Source organism: Myotis myotis, unplaced genomic scaffold, assembly GCF_014108235.1.
Source record: "Myotis myotis isolate mMyoMyo1 unplaced genomic scaffold, mMyoMyo1.p scaffold_m19_p_4, whole genome shotgun sequence".
Lineage (NCBI taxonomy): Eukaryota > Metazoa > Chordata > Mammalia > Chiroptera > Vespertilionidae > Myotis > Myotis myotis.
The window spans coordinates 121,784,377-121,806,508 of NW_023416346.1; the positions used below are offsets into that span (position 1 = coordinate 121,784,377).

General features: G+C 39.6%; 1 protein-coding gene across 6 annotated transcripts in view; it reads left to right on the forward strand.

Moving 5' to 3' along the window:
• The window catches only part of SH3KBP1 (SH3 domain containing kinase binding protein 1), a 332,666-nt gene that overhangs the window by 167,833 nt on the left and 142,701 nt on the right, over positions 1-22,132 (forward strand). For 4 of the 6 annotated variants that reach the window (XM_036304656.1, XM_036304652.1, XM_036304655.1 and 1 more), the window contains 3 exons: positions 6,799-6,902; positions 17,745-17,874; positions 18,442-18,501. In XM_036304656.1, the coding sequence (XP_036160549.1) occupies positions 6,799-6,902; positions 17,745-17,874; positions 18,442-18,501 (294 nt within the window). The remainder of the gene's footprint in view (positions 1-6,798; positions 6,903-17,744; positions 17,875-18,441; positions 18,502-22,132) is intronic. The other 2 variants (XM_036304658.1, XM_036304657.1) reach the window with 1 other exon arrangement.

The window sequence follows — 22,132 nt, forward strand, 5'->3', positions numbered from 1 at the left end:
AATAGGCAAGAGAAATGAATAGGATATTTCTAGACCCTTGTCACAATTCCTAATATGCATGTGCTCACATGCACCCCATCCTCTTTCCTCTTCTTGTTCTCTCCCTACTTCCCCCTTAATGGTAAAAGTTAGGAGTCTGATAGGTCCATTTGTCAGCAACAAAGTTTGAGAATGCCTTTAAAAATAGATGTTAGAGGGAATATGTTGAATAGAAGGGAGAAATCTTGTTTATGTGCAACAAATAACTTATATTTAGAATCTTCCTTCAGTTTTTCCTTTGAAATTCTGTATTCTCATTTTACTTGAATGACTCTGCATGGAGCATTTAAAAGTAGATCAAACAAAACTCTATAAATATGTCGTGTTCTTTTGGGCATTTTGCCCAAATCAGCCTTGCTGAGGCAGAGAAAAGCAATGAGCTTTATGGATCAGATTTTCTCCTCTGAACATCCAGACTGCCTCCCCAGGGAGATTGTGGCCTGGGCCTGGGGAGTCAGGCAGGGACACAGGGACACTTTGGAGAAATGTCCCCAGGAGAAATGTCCTTCTATGGGTCGGGTCACTTGGATTAAGGGGCATGCTGAAAGGCCAAAATCAACCCCTGGGCCCAGCCTAAGAAAAGGGGAAACCAGAAGGCCATTTATACATATTTCTGGCTTTGTTGTTCAATGTGGTTCCTTTATCTCACTCTGATGGGAAGAGAAGTCTGGTGAAAAGAACACTGGTTGAACTGGTATAATTAACAAAGCCGCCTTTTAACATATTCATGAATGTAAAGACAATTGGAAAAAAAGGGAGGAGTCATGGGGCAGCAAGCCTTTCAGTAAAGTAGGTCTGTCCCCATCATTCCAATTTTATACTTGAAAAAACTGGGCAAAGAGCCATGAAGTAGGCCACATGAGGTGATTACAATGCTGGGACCACTGGCTCATCTGTCTCTGCATGTCATGAGGCCCAGGATTCTCTCTGAGCTATCAACGTGGACCACATGGCATGAGCTGTATAGTTAGTGTGTGTGTGCCCTTCCACACAGCCAATTTACACCTCATTTTTATAACACGGTTGAGGTGGAAGACAACATGGTTGGAGGAGTTCTTCATGCTCATGACACCAAAACTGTAGATGTGGCTTCTAAGGAAACATCTGGTGACAGTGTTAACATTGAAAATATCCATATGCTGCTTCTCTTTGTGGAAACTCAGTTTATTGAATGGATTGCATCTTTCTGTATTGCACTGGTAGCAGAAACTCAATTTTTGGGGTCATATGTTAATGGACTGACTTTAAGACTGTTTTCAATGGCTTCTTCAAACAGGACATTAAACTCTGAAGTTTCTTGGACTGAGGAAGGACTAGATCAGGGATTTGTGACCCTCCCTCTGTTTCTACACATGCGGCACTTAGGCTCACAGATCGATAGAGAGTGGGCATTTGTCATAAAGTACCATCCACATAACCATCATGAGGCATATGTGGGTGCTGGCAAATGAGTCACATTGGGTTTTATGTCTTAATTTTTTGATTTATTGATTTGAGAGAGACAGACATCAGTTTGTTGTTCCACTTATTTATGCATTCATTGGTTGATTCTTTTTTTAAAATCCTCACCTAAGGACATGCCCAGATAGAGGAAGGAGGGAATGAGGGAAGGAGAGAGGGAGGGAGAGAGAGAGGGAGAAAGAAACATTTACTGCTTGCCTCCTATAGATGTCCTGAGCAGGGATCAAACCCAAAACCTAGGTATGTGCTCTGACTGGGAATTAAACCCACAACCTTTTTGTGTACAGGATGATATTCCAACCAACTGAGCCACCCAGCCAGGGCTCATTGGTTGATTCTTGTATGTGGGCTGACCAGAGATCGAACCCACATACAAGACGCTCTAACCAACTGAGCTACCTTGCCAGGGCTCACATTTGTTGACAAAAGTGTGCATGAAAGAGTTGGAAGGTGTCAGAGCTGAAAGGGTGGAGACAAACATATACATTGACACTCAGGGATAACTGAAATACTCTTGGATGAGGGCAGAGCTAGAGAAAAACAGTGGTTGTTAGGGGAACCCAGAGAAAGGTCCTTGTGGCTGAGCATGTGTGAATGAGTGAGTGAGTGTGAGTGAGCTCCAATGAGCACAGGGCCCCTCCACTGCCAGGAGGGACATGGCTGCCTGGGCTGTGTGGTCTGAGGAGTCAGTCCAGGGAAAATGATCCTGGATTGGTAACTGGGAGAATATTGTGGGGCTCCTTGGGGTTCTTTAACAGTGTCTCATCAGAATAATTAGTGTGGGCTACAGGTGTGGAGCTTTTTCTGGGATTACACTTCCCACTGTCTTTATGGATCATCCACAATCAGTTCAGAGCCCCCTTGTCATTTAGCTTGTGACAACTACCTTTCTGCCTGAGTCTATTGGTATTTATTTACTTGGAAAATAAGACTAACTTTACTATTAATGTCATCAAAATGTGATCAGAAGGATGTTTCATAATAGAAAATAATTATTTTAATAGGTGACTGTGATGTTTTAAAACTTGTGTGTTACATGCCCTTTGTAAATACAAATTTTTGTGCAGAAACATTTAAATGAGTCTTTCTTTACACTCTCCCAACCCTTTTTCCAAAAATACCACTGTTACATTGGAGTGTACTCTTCCATACCATTTTCTGTGCTAAAGTTTGTGTGGGCATACATACCCTTTCTCTCATTCACTTAATAGTATCAGGCTGTCACATATTAGTTGAATGTTGAATGAATCCACTTATTCTTTTATAAACATTTGTTGAATGCATACTCTGGGCTAGGTTGTGGGTGATCAGGAGTAAACAAAGAGTCCATGGTGGAGGTTATAGAGTGAGGATGTCTGTGTGTTTACAATGTTGGGCTTATATTGTACATATTATGTGACTTCGTCTTTGAACTTAATGTATTATGTACACCCTTTACACGTTAGTACACATAGAGCTGCTTGCTCTATTTAATGGCTATTTCATTTTCCACATGATTTATGTAGCCTTTCCCTCCCAGTGGACATTCAGGATGTTTCCTGTGTAGACTTCTGTGCTTGTATACATTTGCTGTTAGAAACAGTGCTGCCCTGAACAGTTGTATACATATACCTTTGCCTCCTTTAAACAAGTCTTTTCTATCTTTTAAGAGGACTAAATTTAAAATTAAATATACATAGTTTCTTGTTCAGATATACAGGTTGTCCCAACAAATGTATACACACCGAATGATTATAAAGGCAGTGTTTATTAATATACACTTCATTTTCAAAATTTAAAAGAATCTACAGAAATAAATCAATTTTTTCAATGCCTATTTTCAAACTGATGACCATTTTGGTCCAGGCACTACTGACAACATGAAGCAATGGAATCACAAACATCAAGAATCATTGTGTGCACTATTTGTGTACATAAACTTTATCTTGTACATACCCTCATTAAAAAAGTCTAGTGGTACTATAGGATAAATTTTCATTGTCCAAAGCTTAGTTTGGATTCACCCATTATTTCAAATCAGTTAAACCTGAAAAGGAGTGAAAATTAAGTGAGTTATCAGCTGTTAAAAGTGTCTATACATTTTTTGGGGACACCCTATATATGTTGTCTGCTTACTTCTTTGAGGAAAGTCAAGACTGGCTAGTAAACATCAATGAAATGCCAAGAGAGGAAAAAATGGAAAATGACATCAAGAGCTTCCTTAAATTTAAGATAGGTGGAAGCAACTGAAATGCAATGTCTCCACATCAACAGCCCCCCTGAAGTGGGCTTTAGGTTGGGTAGAACTGGAAAACAAGATTGAAACTGATGTGTAGAAGTTGAGGCCTGGAAAAGCAGCAGTCTAGGAGTTTGACAGTTATCTGTGATGAGAAAGCCCTGGTGAAGACCTAAGGCTATGTTATATAGCATTGCAGAAAGCAGTTAAGTACAGATCACAGAGAATTTGGGACAATATTGGAGCTGAATTGGTTCATCCAGCATTGAAGGGAGAGCTCTGAACTCAGGCCAAGGACATACTGTCACTTACTAGCTTAGTAACCTCGAGTAAGTCACCGAGCCCCAATTTCCACTTTTGCAAAAATGATTGTTCATTCAGGCTCCTTTCTTTTTCTTTTGTACTTATGTATTTGCCAGGATGTGATAAGAGTGATGGGTATCAGAAGTGCTTTAGAGAAGATGAAAGCTATCCCAGTGCCAGAGGGAGTAGCTGTTTCTGCTTGGGGTCTGATTAGGTGGCCTTTACCACAGCAACCTCTGGATGCCTCCTGTGAAAACTCACTTTTCTTTCTTCTTTTTTTAAAAAATCATCAACCCTAGGATATTTTTTCCATTGACTTTTTTAGAGAGATTGGAAGGGAGGGAAGGAATGGAGGGAGGGAAGGAAGGAGGAAGAGAGGGAAGAAGAGAGAGAGAGAGAGAGAGAGAGAGAGAGAGAGAGAGAGAGAGAGAGAGAGAGAGAGAGAGAGAGAAACGATGTGAAAGAGACACATGGATTGGTTGCCCTGACCAGAGTTGGGGATCTAACCTGCGACCCAGGTACATGTCCTTGATGAGGAATCAAACCCATAACCATTCAGTGTACGGGCCAACACTGAGCCACGCCAGTCAGGGTAGGGCTTACTTTTATTAATCCTGTATGTTGGCAGTGTGCCTCATAAAACTTTATGCCACTAATTGAATAGCCTTCTTGAAAGCTTTTTAAGAAATATTGACTAGTCTGGCAGAGTAAATGTGTCATTCTTCCTAATACCAAACAAGCAGGTCCGGAATCTGCTAGCTTAGTCTTTTCTTGAAGAATATCTCACTCTCTCTTTTGCCATGTTGGATTAGATGCTACTTTTTACAGAGGTTTTTGTGAATATTGAACTTGCATACAACTGTAAGTTTTGTGAGTTCAGCTAACAGTAGGTCTTTAGATGCTATTTTAAGTCAGTTCAGTCAGGAATTTGGTGACTTCTGTGGTTATGAGTGTTGGGTTCTAGACATTTGTCATGTTTGTTTGTTTTGTATTCAGATTTGTATCTGCGGAGTTTGCTTTTAACATAATATCTAGCAAATAATGCTTTTAAAGATTTATAGTAGAACTTCATCTTAAAGGGGCTACGAGAGTCACCAGGCCCAGGTTATGGGTGCCAAGATCACCTTGCCATCTAGACTTTCTTAGCTAGAATGAGAACTCTCTATCCTTTATGATGCACAGTGCTTGATTGGTCTTCTGTTGTGTTAGAAACCATGGAATAGTGGTGGAGTTCTTTGCACTGGGGTACCACACTTTCTCACTTGTTGCCTGGGAAAAGACAGTTGGGTGGGTCCTCTGTCCATGGGAGAGCCTACTCTGCCTGTTGGCAGTGCTATTAGCACCTGGGAATTGGCCTGAACAAATCAGCCTTTGTTCTCATCAAGATCAGACAGCTTGAGATCTTGTACAAAGGGGTGGAGTATATTCTTGTAGTTGCCAAAGATGTGATTAGACAAGATATTGATTCTGAACTTCTGCCCTCTTCCCTCTGTTCAACTCTGTTCTTCCTTAGTGAGGTTCAGGCAGAGAAAAATGGAACAGAGAGAACCAGGCCAGTGGCTTTTGAAAAATATTGATCAGTGAGCTCATCAGATGTAGCAAAGACCTTCCCTTTTGTATGATGTTCTGCGTGGGGCCCTTAATGTGGCCTATGATCACCCCATAGGGATTTGCTTTCTCAGGGAAAAGATTAGAAATGAAAAAGAATTCCTGTAGGCAGTCTCCAAAAATAATGTAAGCATTTCTAAATGTTTCCTTGAAGTTGATGATCCCCTTGGTTTTCTAGGCCATGTGGTAGCAGGAAGGAATGATGTGAGGTGGTCAGCTTTAAGCGACAAACTTCTGAGCAATGCTAGTCTCAGTTCCTCTCTCCTAGTCACCTATGCCCAGCTTGGGCCTCTACTGCTGTCTGTCTCTCTGTCTCCCTCACTCCCCTACCCATTACACATACCACATGCATGTTTTTTCTCCCCACAATGCATATATGTGGTGTGGATAGGTGTGTCTGTACTTGAACCAGCTCTAAGTCAGGGAGGGCCTCCCAGTGGGGCCACATTGGGTGACATGCTATAACCTTGAGTGACTTCTGGTCAAGTGAAGTGTGGTCCTGGCTTTTATCTTGATTTGCCTGCGTTAGTTGGTTCTATGTAAGTAGCCAGGGATCCTGTTAATGGATCCCCTAGGAACAGAGGGAAGAGGACAGAAGTGGATTTGTTGAACCCCTGGGGGCGTTTGAAATGGCACCAAGAGCAGCCTGAAATCTAATTAGCCTCTGCTTATCAGGCCTGAGTTCCAGCATGTTGAAAGGGTGATGATTAGTGAGAAAAAGGCCAGGCTAGTTTATCTTTTCCTTTGCACATTGGGGAAAAATTTCCTCTGCCTTGCTAGCATTAGAAGCAGACCATTCTTTTTACTCTACTATATCACATCAGCTTTCATTAAAAATCAACAGCAGCAAATACAAAGCCCCATCCATGGAAAACCGTTTAAGGCAACACTGTGCTCCAGCGCTTCGGGGTGGGGTTTTTCCTTTTGCACCAACGGATTGGTTTCTCATATCCATGCCTTTCTGACCCGGCAGCTTTTAAAAGACCAAGAAGCATTGCTCTGCTTTCTACTGCCTCTCTCTGAGAGAACAGGGCTGCTGTGCCTCTAGCCACGTCCCAGAGAGCATATTTGATACAAGTCAGCTTAATTTGCCTGCATGCCTAGGAAGCCTCTCCTTAAAATCTAGTTTTGAGACAAGTGCTGTATCTAAATATTTTGCTTTTCCCATTTAGGCGAGCGGCGGAGGCGCCGGTGCCAGGTGGCGTTCAGCTACCTGCCCCAGAATGATGACGAACTGGAGCTGAAAGTTGGTGACATCATAGAGGTGGTAGGAGAGGTAAGTGTGCCAGGCAGGCAGGTGTGGTAGCCTTGAACGGGTTGTCAGAACCAACTCATGGCTGGTTGGCCTTTCCGTGGTGGATGTTAAAGCTCAAAGAGACCGGAGACATAATCTAGTTGAGTTTCTTCTCAGAGGAAAAGGGTTCTCAGAGATGGATGCCACCAGTCCTGCTGGGGCCAGATGTGGGGCCATTTAAAACCATTATCTTTCTAACACAGCATGCTAGTGCTAGGCACCTCTGAAATTCCAACCCAATGCCACAGCTTTTCTCCTCTGCTTCAATTGCTCGTAGCCTCTGGATATCCAGAAGTGCTCTTGATCTAGAGATGTCTAGAAGATGGATTCAGTATTCAGTGTGGGGGACACTGTGCATTCAGAGGGAAGGAAAATACGTGATATTCATGGAAGACCTAGTATGTGCCATGTGTGACGAGGTTCTTTACACACTGCCCTGTTGGCTTATCACAAGCACTTTTTTTTAAAATACATTTTTATTGATTTCAGAGAGGAACGGAGAGGGAGAGATAGATAGAAACATCAATGATGAGAGAGAATCCTTGATCGGCTGCCTCCTGCACGCCCCACATTGGGGATCGAGTCCGCAACCCAGGCATGTGCTCTGACCGGCAATGGAACCATGACCTCCTGGTTCAAAGGTTGATGTTTAACCACTGAGCAACACCCGTTGGGCCCATTTTCTTTTGTAAATGAAGAATGAAGCTCAAGAAACTCTAGGAGAGGTAGGGCTGAGGATTAAAGCCAGGTCCACTTGGCTGGAGACCTTGTTCTTCCCACTGCACCACTGTCCCTTGTTCCTGTTTGGTCCTGGCTACTCAGAGACAGCCTTGCTGGTGAAGTGTCCCATCAGACACTGGTATGGGCTTCTCAGACTCCCTGGGAGGGCCTGGGCTTCGCACTTAGAACCTGATCATTCATTCTGATTCAATGCATGTTATATGTATGTAGAAATACAGTTTTCTGTTTGCTTTGGTTTCCTGAATACCATTGGACTTTACAGAAAACCACAATTTACAAAAAAGGAAGCTAGAAGTCAAGGATATTAAATGAACTATGATGTGAATAGGGCTGATGCTAGCAGCCAGATTTCCTGACTCACATACAAACATAAGGTGAGCATGTGTCAAAGCTTTATTTAACTCACTAATGAGGGGATCTGTAAGATGGTAAGGCTGACTCAAAGAGAATTGTGAAAGAGCAAAGTATTTATAATCACTAAAAGAGAAAATTCTTGATTAAGATTGCTAAGTTAGATGCAAAACTACGTAGTAGTATCCTACAGTTAAAGCTGTAACCTCTGAGGTTGTCTTTTTTAAGGGGTAAATCACTTACACCTCTGCTGGTCAAAATCTATTTTCATTGCCATGTGGCAAGAATCATTTGCATTGCTTTCACTGTTCTACCAGTTAACACCCCCACTAACGGAGTTGTAAACTAACCTCATGCATAGTACATAGTATGTCAAACAAGATATGTATCCCTGGAGAATTAATTAATAAGGTTCCCTGTGTGGCACTTGGAAGACATACAGTAACCCTTTTGCCTATTTCCAAGTTTTGGATAATAATAATTTGTATTAATATGTCATTCACTCATCATTTTTTATCCATGGTGCCAAGAAGGACGCATAGGAAATTTGTTGAAAGTTGAATGAGTGAAAAATGGACAACAGTGTAGACTATTTATACCAATGGTAGAAGGACAGATTTCTTAAGAAATTCTAGAGGGAAAAAACCAACAACAGTGTGCCTAATTTAAAAAAAGAGTTAAAATTTTGGTATGATTTGAAGTGAATCTAGCTAAACAAAGAGAACAACACAGAAAATTTTGCAATAAATTAGGATGAAAAGTTATTTGTACCATCTGAAAATATATTAGGAAGCTGCCATAACAGTGATAAATGATAGATAAATTTTCCATAAACACAAATCCCCCATGGTGACATAAAAATCCTAATGATGAGAAAATGTTCCACCCTGCTGTTAATTAAATAAATACAATTGAACACAATAATAGGTCCTGCTTTTGAAAATTCTAAAAAATTATTTAGTGGTAAGATGTTGGCAATGCTTGGAAGTGGTGACTTTGCATATATTTATGAAGCTATTTAGCAAGGTATGTCAAGAGCTATAAAAATCTGAATTAATACTACACATTGACCCAGTAATCTCACTCCAAGGAATTTATCCACAGAAAATGGTTAACAGAAAAAAAAAGTGAAATATGTTCATTGCAGCAGTACACGTGATAATGAAAAATAATCAAGAAAGTGAATAGTTATGTGAATTGTTATATTATCCCGCTAGAAGATTGTGAAGCCATTAAGATGGCAAACACAGAGGCCTTTAAGTCTGTATTTATGACAATACTGTGCATTGTAATTACCTGGTATATTCTGCTAACTTGCTAGTTCTTTAAAAGAGGGATCTGGTTTTTATCTATCTTTACATCCGTGGTTCCTGGAATAGTGCCTAAAACCTAATACATACCTTAATAAAGGCTTGATGAATAAAGTAAATTAATAAATGTAAATATGAAAATATTTTTTTTGCAAAATAAATGAACAGATTAGAAAACAAAATTGCATATACAAGGATATAGTCATATAAAATATAGCTCCATGCACAGGACCAGAGATGGAATAAGAATGGAAAATGGTTCTGTCAAAGATGGTTTTTCCTTTAATGTTGTAATAATGTTTTTTTAAAATATATTTTTTATTGCTCACAGAGAGGAAGGGAGTCCGAAAGAGAGAAACATCAATAATGAGAGAGAATCATTGCTGACTGCCTCCTGCACACCCCCTACTGGGGATTGAGCCTGCAACCCAGGCATGTGCCCTGACTGGGAATCAAACAGTGACTTCCTGGTTCATAGGTCGATGCTCAACCACTGAGCCACTCTGACCGGGAAAATGTTGTAATAATGTTTAACAAAATACATATTAAGATAAGGAAATTTATTAATAAATTTCTGGGAAGTATTACTCACACTCACCTACCTGTTGGGTGTAGGGGAAGCAAGCATGAATGGCTAAAGAAGAGTGATCACAGGGCTGTTACTCTCCTCACCTAGATGACATAGAACTTCACCAGCACCCACAATCCCAGTCTTCTTTCCACTCACTGCCAGTTCAATGGTAGGCTTCGTTCTGGCTTTCTTCAAGTAGGAAAAATGAAAAGTAGCTATGATCCTATGCTATTTATGTAAGACAAAACATAAAGGTTGGACTTTTAATCCATATTTTTAAAATTATATCATCAAAAATTAATTTCCCGGTTGTTCCAACTTACTTGTAATATTGTGGATTTGGGACCATAATCACTGTATAATATAAAATCTGCCCCTTTCTCTTATAAAGGATGTTGTATAAGTGCTAATGAATAGCTATTTTCTAATCCTGCTGAAAACTAATAACAAAATAAACAAAAGCCCTAAAATATCAGGGACTGATTGAGGTAAGTCAATAGCAATAGCTTTGCAATACTATAGAATCAATCAATCTATTGGTCAATAAAAAATATATTGTATTGTGTATGTATATATACATATTATATGTTGTATTTTTGATTCATTAATAGAATGATTCTACTATATTGAAAAGCTATACACACACAAATGCACATGCTGTGAAGCAACTGGAGTATGTAAACCTAAAGTACTACAGTCTGCCACACCTAATCTCTCTGTTGTCTTGTCCACACCTAATTCACCAGTGTTTTTAACCTTCAAGTCATTACCATTATCCCTTCACACCACTAACCCTTTCTCCTCATTCATATTTTTTAGCTATGTAACCAAATTGTGGGCTAGCAATAAGAACAGTGGGCTAAAGCACGTTTGGGTAGACACAGCCCTGACCCTCATTAGGCAGGAGTCAACTATGGTCCTCTGTAATGTGGCTTAGAGAAGGAATAGAGAGTGTATGGCAGTCCAGGGCTAAGTGGAGTTGGCAAGGGGAAATTGCTCAAGAAAGCCCTCACCATGCTTCTGCCTCCTGGCTAGGGAGTAGTGAGTGATTCTGCTCTCATCATTAGATCCATCATTGTGAATCTAAATGAACTGGGTTGCCAGTTCAAAAGGAAAAATAGCAGGCTGAATTTCTAGGTAGATATTTTTAAAGAGATCATTGTAAATACACATTTGTGTCATTTTGTCCACAGTTGAGAAGACTGATAAATCAGGCAAAGTTCAGATTATAAGAACAGAGGTGGCATATGGAAAAGGTTACCTGGAGAAATAGCATCTGAGAGCCTCTGGAATTTCAAAACTGGCTTGTTGGCCTATTTTTTTGGAAAAGGTCATTGAAGCCTCTTTCTTTTCCTGTCTGTGTCATGTAAAGCTTGAGAAATGAGCTGCTTTTCCCTTTGTGTTGGATGAGCCTGGTCTCAACCAGTCTGTCTTAGTCGTGACCTAAGGGATGTTCAGAGATTCTTGCTTTTATTTGCTCTTTGTCGTTAGTTTTTGAGGTGTTTCTCAGTGGTCCCTAGTCAGGCTGGCTGGAGACCACTGGCTTCAGTTTCAGACTTAAAGCCTAACCTGGCCTTGTAGTTTACAAAGAAGTAACTTGCACTTCCAAGTAACTTAACACATTTTCCTTCTTGTGCGCATAGCAGGAAATTTGGTTCTTTTATCTAGAGCTAAATAGGCTGTTGAAATCCTTCAAAACTTTAACTCATCAGATAGCCTTTGTCAGTTTGGATGGGTAGTTATTATATTGTGACTTATAATAAGAAATATATATTTGGTCTTTGCCTAGTCTTTCTGGCACAGAGCTCCTAAAATCCTTGGAATTTCCTAAGCAGAGAGAGTGATCAAGGTGTCTTTTGTTATGCTAATGAGATGACTTTTGGAAGTACCAAAGGGTGAGGGTTGTCAGTGGAGCTAATCATGTGATTAGAAGGTTGGAACTTTCAGCCTCCACCCCCACCCTCACCCCCACCCCATAGTCAGATAGAGTCAGGGAGGGTAAGATAGACACAGTTTAAAATGTAATTAATAACTCAAGATGTTATTAGAGTGGTAAATGATGGCAATGATAAATGAGGGAGGGATTTAAGAACAAAGGTTCTCAGTGAAGGTGAAGATGCTTGCTAGAATAGGTGACATTTCAACAGGGCATGTGGAAAGTGAGAAGTACTTGGATGAATTCAGCAAGCACAGGCTGCATTATATAAAGTGATGGGCTAGTCTATAGGTTGGACAGGAGGATAGTGCAACCTTGCCCTAAAGTTGGGTATGACCTATGAACCTTCAGGGCAGGTGTGGAGCATAGGAAGCAGGAGCTGGCAGATACAGTCAAATTTGGTTGACATAAATGTTATAGTGTTGCCCACACTGAACTTTTAAAGAAATACCCTATTCTTCGGTATGGTTTTCTAATATCATCACATCCCATAGACCAATGGTTCTCAACCTTCTGGGCCTTTAAATACAGTTCCTCATGTTGTGACCCAACCATAAAATTATTTTCGTTGCTACTTCATAACTGTAATGTTGCTACTGTTATGAATCATAATGTAAATATCTGATATGCAGGATGGTCTTAGGTGACCCCTGTGAAAGGGTCGTTCAACCGCCAAAGGGGTTGCGACCCACAGGTTGAGAACCGCTGCCATAGACAGTTTTCTCACCTGGGAATTATGACAGGACAAAACTTGAGTATCTTGATTCATCAGAATGATTATCTTGCTGGCTTAATTTCCTATTTGCTTATATTTTCAAGTTGGAATGATAATAAGGTCTTAGCATAGATCATTTAATAATTTGGAGACCTGTAGACTAGTCTGCAGTAGTTTTGAAGGACAGGACTTTCAAGCACTGCTGAAGGATGTCTGTAAAAGCCCTACTAGAAACCCTTTCCACTATGAGGAAAATCATGGATGTTGCTCTGTCTCATTGGGCAAAGTTTGCTAAAGTCTTAAATAGAAGTTGTATATGTTTTCTTAAGTCATTTCCCTTTAAATTACTCTACACATTTCTCCTTTGAGGGGCTCCCTCTCATGCGGAATAGGCTTATTCTCAGAAGAACGAGGGGAAGGAAGAAAAATAAGCATTCTGTGTGTATAGAATGTTTTGATCCTACCAGAAAGAGGTAATCACACAATGAACTACACAGGCATTTAGGACCTAGATAATACTTGTTGATATTTGTCACAACCAGCTTTCTATGTCCCCAAATCAACAAGGATAGTTAGTTAAAGCAACTAAAATGGAAAATAATGTAGGTGTCTATGACTTTAGAAAGTGGTTCCCTTAAATTATATATATATATATATATATATATATATATATATATATATATATTTCCACTAATAGAAAAAGATGTTTTCTAGAAACAGTTTGATATTTTTTTCCCCCCCCCCCCAGCAATATTCCAAATGTAAACTATGTCTTAGCACATATACATGAGTTCTAGAAAAGGCAAAATCAATCATGGGTGATAGAAATCAGATTAGTGGTTGCTTGGAAGTGGATTGCCTGGAATGGGACACAAGGGAATTTTCTGGAGTGATAGAAATGCTCTGTATGTTAATAGAGGTATGGGTTTCATGGGTGTATGAATACTGATCAACTTGTACTGTTAAGATCTGTGCATTTATATGAATTATACCTCAATTTTAAAAACTTTAAATACCTATCTTAATATTTCTCTATTATTGTTAAATTTTCAAACTACTTTTCGTTCTCATAGGTAATGTAAATGACCACTATTGAAATTCTCATTTAATTATTTCTGAATAAATTTCTATTGAGATAATTGATGTATAATATTGTATTAGTTCCAGGTGTTCAACATAATGATTTCATACATGTGTATATTATGAAATGATTACCACAATGAATTTTGTTATCATCCATAACCACACAGTTACAATTTTTTCATGTAATGAGAACTTTTAAGATCTACTCTCTTAGCAACTTTAAAATATACAATACAGGATTGTTAACTGTCATCACCATTACAACCCCAGAATTTATCAAACTGGAAGTTTGTATCTTGTGGTCATCTTCATTCATTTCACCTACCTTATATCCCCTGCCTCTAAACAATGACCAATCTGTTCACTAACAGGGGTCCTCAAACTATGGCCCGTGGGCCACATGCAAAAACAAATATTGTATTTGTTCTCGTTTTATTTTTTTACTTCAAAATAAGATATGTGCAGTGTGCATAGGAATTTGTTCATAATTTTTTTTAAACTATAGTCCGGCCCTCCAATGGTCTGAGAGACAGTGAACTGGCCCCCTGTTTAAAAAGTTTGAGGACCCCTGATCTATGAGTTTAGGAGGGTTTTTTTTGTTGTGTTTTTTTTTTTTTTTTTTTTAGATTCTACATATAAGTGCGATCGTACAGTATTTGTCTTTTTTCTGACTTATTTCACTTTTCATAATATCCTCAAGGAACTAGAAAAGAAGAACAAACTCAGCCCAAAGTTTTTAGCTAAAGTCTTTAGCTAAACTCACCAAGAAAAAAAAAAGGACTCAAAATCAGAAATGAAAGAGGAGAGGTTAGAACTGATACCACAGAAATACAAAGGATCTTAGGAGACTACTATGAACAATTATACACCAACAAATTGAACAACCTAGAATAAATGGATAAATCCCTAGAAGCATACAACCTACCAAGTCTGAATACATTTTGAGGTAAATTTTAGTAATGTTAAGGTATGTGTTGGTGGAGGAGAACATGAATATGGAGAACATGGGTATCTACCCCCTTCCATCATTTTCCTTGGGTCAGAAATTATAAGCCTTTAGTAACATCCGTAATTTCCACTTTATTACAAAGGGACACATTTCTTTCTCTCTTTTAAATATAGAAGCATAAACACGAGCAAGCTCTTTTTCTAAGCAGGGGGTATACAGGCTCTGTATGTTAATTTCTTTGTTGCAGAAACTTCTCAACCAATCTGTCCCGAGGTCCTCAAGCAATATAGGATAGCTGCTCATTAAATATTAGTGAAATTGGGTGGGATACACAGACCTAGGCTTGGCAGTATCTAATTAAGACCAATGGCCAATATATTCAGGTCCCTTTTGCTCCTCGCAGGAAGGAAAAAATCCTCTTGTGAAGCCATTAGGTCTTTGTAGGCCCCATGGAGGTTTCCCCCAATGATTTCTCTGCTATTCATTCATTCATGTATTCATTTATTTATTCCATATTGTAAGGTACTATGCTTTACTCTTTGAATGAATGAAAGAATGTGTGAATGAATGAATGTAATCACTCTGGGCTTCAGTGTCCTCATTTTTACATGGGAAGTTGAACTGGAATATCATTGAAGAGGGATAGTGTGAGGGTGAGGATCATTTTTCTCATATATCCAGCCTTAATTTCACAACCAAAGCAGCAAGCTATAGGAAGAAAAAGTATTGAACAGCCCTCACTGGTACTGAGGCCAGACCCCCCCCCCCCCGCCTATGGCGCCTGCAATGGGAAGTGTACCCACCAAGGGATGAGCAGTGTTTTTATTGTCTGCCCCTCTACACACTGTGTGGCTAATGATAGATCTGTGCTATTTCCCTGTTGGCCACTCCTCTCAGACTGTGCTGACAGTGATATAGGCATCTGGAGCTATGGTGAGGTGAAGGCACCCCTGTTTTCCCAGCAGGCAGCCCACCAATTCCGCACATCAGGAGCACTTCCTTCAGGGATCTCGGGCTGGAGCTGCTTATTATTGGGAATAGGAACATTTTAGATACCGTCAAACTGAATCAAATGGAATTGTCCCAGCTGCCCTTTTGCTGTCAGGGATTATGCCAGAAACTGCTTATTTGTGGTCCATGCCCTTGGTTTTTCCCACCTGTCCTGTGATTACAGGAGAAAGGTCATTTTATGGTTCCTTATTCAGGACAACCACAAAGGACCACATGCTACAAATCCTGTGACTCTTTATATTCAGGCTCATGGTGAATCTTCCTAACCATCTTAATCTTATAAAAAGCTCCTTGAAAGAATAATGTGTATCAGTTGACTTGGCATAGAAACAGAATTATTTAAACTACAATGCTATTAAATGCCATGATTTGGTATTGAATAGTCATTGGGACTGTTGTGCATGGATGCTGTTGTATGGATTCTTTTCAGAAGATTCTGTGATCACGCAGATATAATCATCACTCTGCAAGTCTATATTCCATAAATTCCATAACAAATGCTCTAAACACCATTCTGACTGTCTGCATTCCACAGGCTCTACCAGCTTCCCCCTTTCCTGAATGTCTCACACCCCAACCCCTACTTGAATCTGTCTTTGCTACTCTAAGAGGCCAAACTTAATTCTGATTTCTTTTTTTTCTCAAGGCCCTCCTTTAGCATCCCAGATCTCAATGACCTTGATTTTGGGGAACAAGTTTGATTTGTGCCAGGTCATGGAATTTTCTCATCTATTTATCTTGCATTGTTAGTTTTTGGTCACATATATCCTTTCCCCTCTTTAAACCACATGTCCTTTATACCATGATAGAACATCAACTTCTTGAGGGGAAAAAATGACATGTCATGTCCTATACAGTTATGTGTCCCCAGACCCTAGTGTAGAATCGTAGTACATCTATCTCTAACACTGATCAAGTGTATGAATTGTCCTTATTATACAGATAGGAAAACCAGGGTTCAGTTTGGTAGGAAATTTGAATAAAGTAATATAACTGCTAAGTTTCAGGATAGTATGTGAACTGGGCTTTTCACTCAATATTCTTTTATTGTTTTAATTATTTCAGTTTTTAAATTGTATGTATTGATTGAGTAGGTAATGTTCACAGGTGGTAAAAAAAATTCAAAGGTTCTAGGTCTCTCTCTCTGTTCTACCACACCACTGGCGACTTAATACTTGCTTGTTCTCAAAATGCCCTGTTATTTTCCTCTAAGAAGCCAGCTTGCTATTCTTACTTCTGGTGTTCTGTTAGTGGCTCCATAACAAAATTTTATTTAACCCTTTTCTTGCTTGTCCAGTTAGTTAGTCACTAAAGACCAGCTCATACCTCAAAGGGCCTTCAAATCTGTACCTGCCTTCTTCATTCTTGCTGCTCCACCAGTTCCAGCCTTCACTCCCCCACCAGATCACTGTAGCTTGGCTGCCCTTCCTTCACCCTATTTCAGTTCATCTCAGGGTAATCTAGGACCTTTCAGAAACCTCCAGGGAGTCCTTCCACCTTCCCATTGAGTTCTTAGCTCGGGGATTAACTGTTTTTGTTAGACTGTCTAGTTAGTTTCGTAGTCTGGGAAGCCATTCTCAGTTTTTAGATAATGGTTTTAAATGCATAAAATTAAACACATAAGATTATAAAGAGAACCATTTATAGTGAGTAACTATCAAACTATTTTAAAAGCAAATTTTGATATAGTAACCTATGTGGAATTCCTTATTGTATGTAAGAAGTAATTTCTCATTAATACATTAAATAACAAGGTCTCCTAGTAGGTGTGACACTGCCACCATTTCCAAGTAGCAATGAGCACAAACGATATCTTGAGATACTCATAGCATGTATGATGTGACATGAGAACAACTGTGATGTGTTTGGTCACGAGTCACAGGTCCTTCTGTTACCTTTGTAATAAAAGGAAATTCCAAATTTCAAATTTGAGGTTAGTGAAAATAATTCTTTTCCACTGTGTTTATGGCCCCCAGGTTAAACCCCCCTTTCTGAATCTGAATCTCAAGGCTCTATCGTCTGCTTTCTGGTTCCTTGTTAAAGTGTAAGCTTTGAGTCCTTTAGCTACGCCTGTGTGGGCTCTGCACTCTGCACCACACAGATGGGAAAGGAAACTAACCTGACCCCTGCTTCTCTGTTTGGTTCCCATATGCACAGGTAGAAGAAGGATGGTGGGAAGGTGTTCTCAATGGAAAGACTGGCATGTTTCCTTCCAACTTCATCAAGGAGCTGTCGGGAGAGTCAGATGACCTCAGCATTTCCCAGGATGAGCAGCTCTCCAAGTCAAGTAAGGATGTCCCCACCACCATGCAGGAAAGGGTGGGGACACCAGCGGGTGGTACTTCTGCCTCCCCTCTGCTCTGTAGCCTATGCCAAGCAGTTACGACAAAAGCTCACGAATATATTTTGGTTATGCTGCCTTAACCCATGTGGTGTATTAAGTTTATCATTGTACAGGTGTGACCTGCATACCTTTATGTGTGTGCAGACGCACACCCTGTCTCTGGATTGGTGACTGTCAACATTCATGCCATAGTAATACTTTCTCATGGGTGACCCACGTGGCTATGCCTTCATATACTTCTAGAGTGTCTGTCCCTCACTGCAAGTTGATAATTATTTTTAAATGAAGCAAATGAGATTGCTATATTTCTCAGCATCCCTTGAAGAACTTGGAGAAGAATGGCACAAACATACACAAATCATTGGTGGTGAGAAGTCCTGTGTTTGGGACGAGTGCATGCCAGTTCCCTTAAAAGTATGATGAGACAGCTGAAAGCCTAGCCTCATGTTGGGTGAGCATGCATGTCCCTCTGCAATGGTGAGAACGAACTCCAGGTCTTTCTTTCTCCAGGGCCTGAAGCTCTCCTCCCTCCAGCTTCTCTGCTGCCCTTTCCAGCTCACGGAGCAAAAGGTCAGGACCGGGAAGCTTTGTTCTCCCAGTCGCTAACCCAACTTCCTGCGTGGGTGTCTGTGTATCTCTTGTGCCGTCTTGAGCCAAGGTCATGAGCATGAATGTCGTAAGAGGTTTGACTGTGTCATAGTGGCAAGGCACTACCTGACAAGAGGAGGACAGCTCCATCCTATCAAAATAATTGTTAAACAGCTTTCTTTTCCACTTGGAAAAATCTCTCTTGAGTGGAGTTCTCAAGTTAGTTGTGTTTCTTTTATTTAAGCAGTAGCATGATTGCACAAGTTTCCAATTTGGAGGTAAAGCTATTTCCAGAGAGGTGTTCAGGCAACCTCCTTTACTTGGTGCCTCAGCAGCTCATCATCCATAGAAGCAGCAGTGCTGGCTGGTTGGCTCAGTGGCTTTAGCTACACCCTTTCCATCTACTTCCAAAGCCTGGGACCCCTCACCCCTGAACCCCATTTCTAGCCTAGGATCTATGGTAGGAAGGTCACAAGGTAATTTGGAGCAAATGAAGCATCTTTGAGTTTTTGCTGCCTTCTCTGGCTTGGGGAGAGGGGATTCTCTGCTAATATGGCCCAACTGATGAGTATGATCAGGAGAGCAGAAAGTGTCCTTGATCCCATGATAGAGTGGGATTTGCTTATAGCTTCCAAAGTACGGATTAGAATTCTAACTGCCTGGTGCTTTTTTTGTATACTGGAATAGTATTGTACCTGGTAGCTGAGTTCTAAAATAACAATACCATACCTTAGGGATGTTGTAGATTAAATGGGCTTTTTTTTTTTTTTTTTTTTTTTTTTTTTTTTTTTTTTTTTTTTTTTTTTTTTTTTTTTTTTAGGGAGGACCAGATTGGGTCATTATATCACTGTTTCTGTGGGGAAGTGCATTATGAGTTCCAATAGCAATGATGTGCATAAAACACCTCACTCATACAAGGCCCACTATAAATGGTTATTCTTATTGTTAATCATTATAAACTCTTGGTACATAATCAGTATTTTGAGGCTGCTTACACTCTGCTAGGTACCATGTTTACTGAAGCATTGTCTGTATTTGGAAATTACTTGCGGATTCCTCTACTGAAGCAGAAAAGGAGGTCGGGGGAGGTGTTGGGCAATCTTTTTTGGAGAACCCTGACCTCTTAGTATCCAGCCATGATTGTGATGCTCTAGTTAGTTTAGGTAGTCTGGGAAACCATTCTCAGTTTTGCCTCTTGTATTTTTGAAACTATTGAAATAAGCTGTCCTGTTACTACAGGTCAATAATATGGACATTTAACATTGCTCAGCTCAAAGCACACAGTGCTGGGATTTCTGGAGCAGGCAGGAGGTTAGGAGGCTGAAAGGAATGGTCTCCCCAGTCACGTAGCTTTCCTTCACATGCTTGCAAGAGGCTGCTTCTCTTGTAGAGACTGCCTTCCCCAAAGCTCACAAAACTCATTCAGTTCAAAGCCTTCCATTTCAGGACCAGGAGATCCCAATAATTTCAGCAGCCACATTTAGTTACCCTGGAATCTGTCCCTTGTTGAGGGGATTTCAGGTCCTGAAGAGCATGGTATTCTAAGAAAGGTGGATGCTTCTGGTAAGAACTACATAGCTTTTATAATATATATATATATAATGTATATATTATATATTATATATTACATATTACATATATAGTTAAGAAGAAGAGGGCCCATCTACCTATCTCTCTCTCTCTGTGCCCCTATCTATTCATCAATCCTTCCTTCTCTCTTCCCTTCTTTCCTCCCTTTCTTCTATTCATTCAACCTTTTTTTTGAGTCCTGTTGTTACCAAGACACTGTATAAGGCATTTAAGATATATAGAGACAAATCAAATCTCCGCCTTCAGTCAGCTCACATTGCAGAAAAGGGGTAACGCAAATCAGCAGAAGTTCAAGAAAATGCCTCAGGTGCTCTGCTAGCTGGGTGTCTGAGGATACAAAGACTGAAGGCCAGCCCCATGGGGTTGTGGGGATGATGATGGTCACAAAGGGCTTCATAGTAAAGCAGATGTGGTAATAATGTCCCTATGGTTTGCTAAATTGGAATAATCTTCTGAAAGAGAAAGAAATAGCATCTGTCAGTGTTTGACAGGGTTTTCAGTAGCCACTTATTCTCTGATGTTAAAATGTATACAGTCACATCAGGTCACATACAGAAATTACGTATACCAGTAGGGTTTGGTGGAAACTTCGATTTTAGAATGAATCTTCGTATTCCCTACCCTCAGAGAATAGCGTTAGTAGTTTTGATGTGGTTTGCTTAAAAAAAAACAAAACCACTTTTGGAATATTTATAGATTCACAGGAGTTACAAAAAACTGATTAGGGAGGCCCTGTGTGCCCTTTACCCAGTTTCCCCCAGGGATAACATCCTGTATGACTATAAAAATACATATTTATTATTATTATAGAACTGAGAAAGACAAATGTAGTAATGCCCAAAAGACATCTAGCTTTTTATTGTGGTATAAGCTAAACTGTACTTAATCAAGGTCTTTGTTAGATCAGACCACATAATACTCTTCAATTACAATTACTTTTCACAGAGATTACTTAACTAATAACATGGATCTGGGAGTAAGTTAAACTCCTAATGTTAGTGTCATTCTGATAATTTTTAGAGATCCTAATGGCATATAAAAATCCTCTTAAAGTAAATGTTAGCAGATATTAGTGTGGGGTTTTAAAGACAGATGAAATCTTTATCCTGATATATATGAAGAAAACTTTGAGTACAATCTATTCTTGTATATCTCTTTCACACACACACACACACACACACACACACACACACACACACGCACACACACACACACACACACACACACACACACACACACACACACTGTTGTGCACATACTTATTTGGTATTTGTACTCTTCACATTTCAACTTCCAGATAGTATTTAAGGATAGTTATTCAGTTGAATTTTGTCAACCAATGGATGAATGCAGTAGAAAGAAATGTTGCATTAGATTTATAAGAAAGTGTGCCAAGACATCTTGACACATGATAGGAGTTCACTGAATGCTTGCTGAATCCGGTCTTACTCTGAGGAGAGGCATTTTTATTTTTGAATGACATGTGCTAATTGCTTGAGCTTGCTTTTCTTTTACCCTGATATTTTTTTGTTATGGTGGTTGGTTATGAAAAATCTCTAAAATTTAGATCTTTATTCAGGGTAATTTAATCTATCAAGGAAAGTGTTACAGCACTTGTATTGGTTGATATATTGTTTTAAATATTTTAGCTTGATAAGAAAATTCATTGTTATGTAGTAGCAGAAACTTTTTGCTACATAATTAAATTTGAAAACATCTCTACCTATAGAACCTTAATGGTGCTCTTTAAAAAGATTTTTGTAAACTTTTTTGTTTGTTTTAAGTCTCCTTCCATCACCATTTATCCACTCATACCCTTTTCTACATACCCCCATAATCTTTTTATTATAGAAAATTTCTAACATGTATACAAGTCTAGATAATTTTATAATGAACCCCTGTATGTCCTTCACCCAGCTTCAGCAATTATCAATATGGCCAGTTGGTTGCATTTATACCACTACACAATCCTCCCTTGTATTGTTTTGAAGAAAACCCAGATATCATATAATTTTTCCATAAA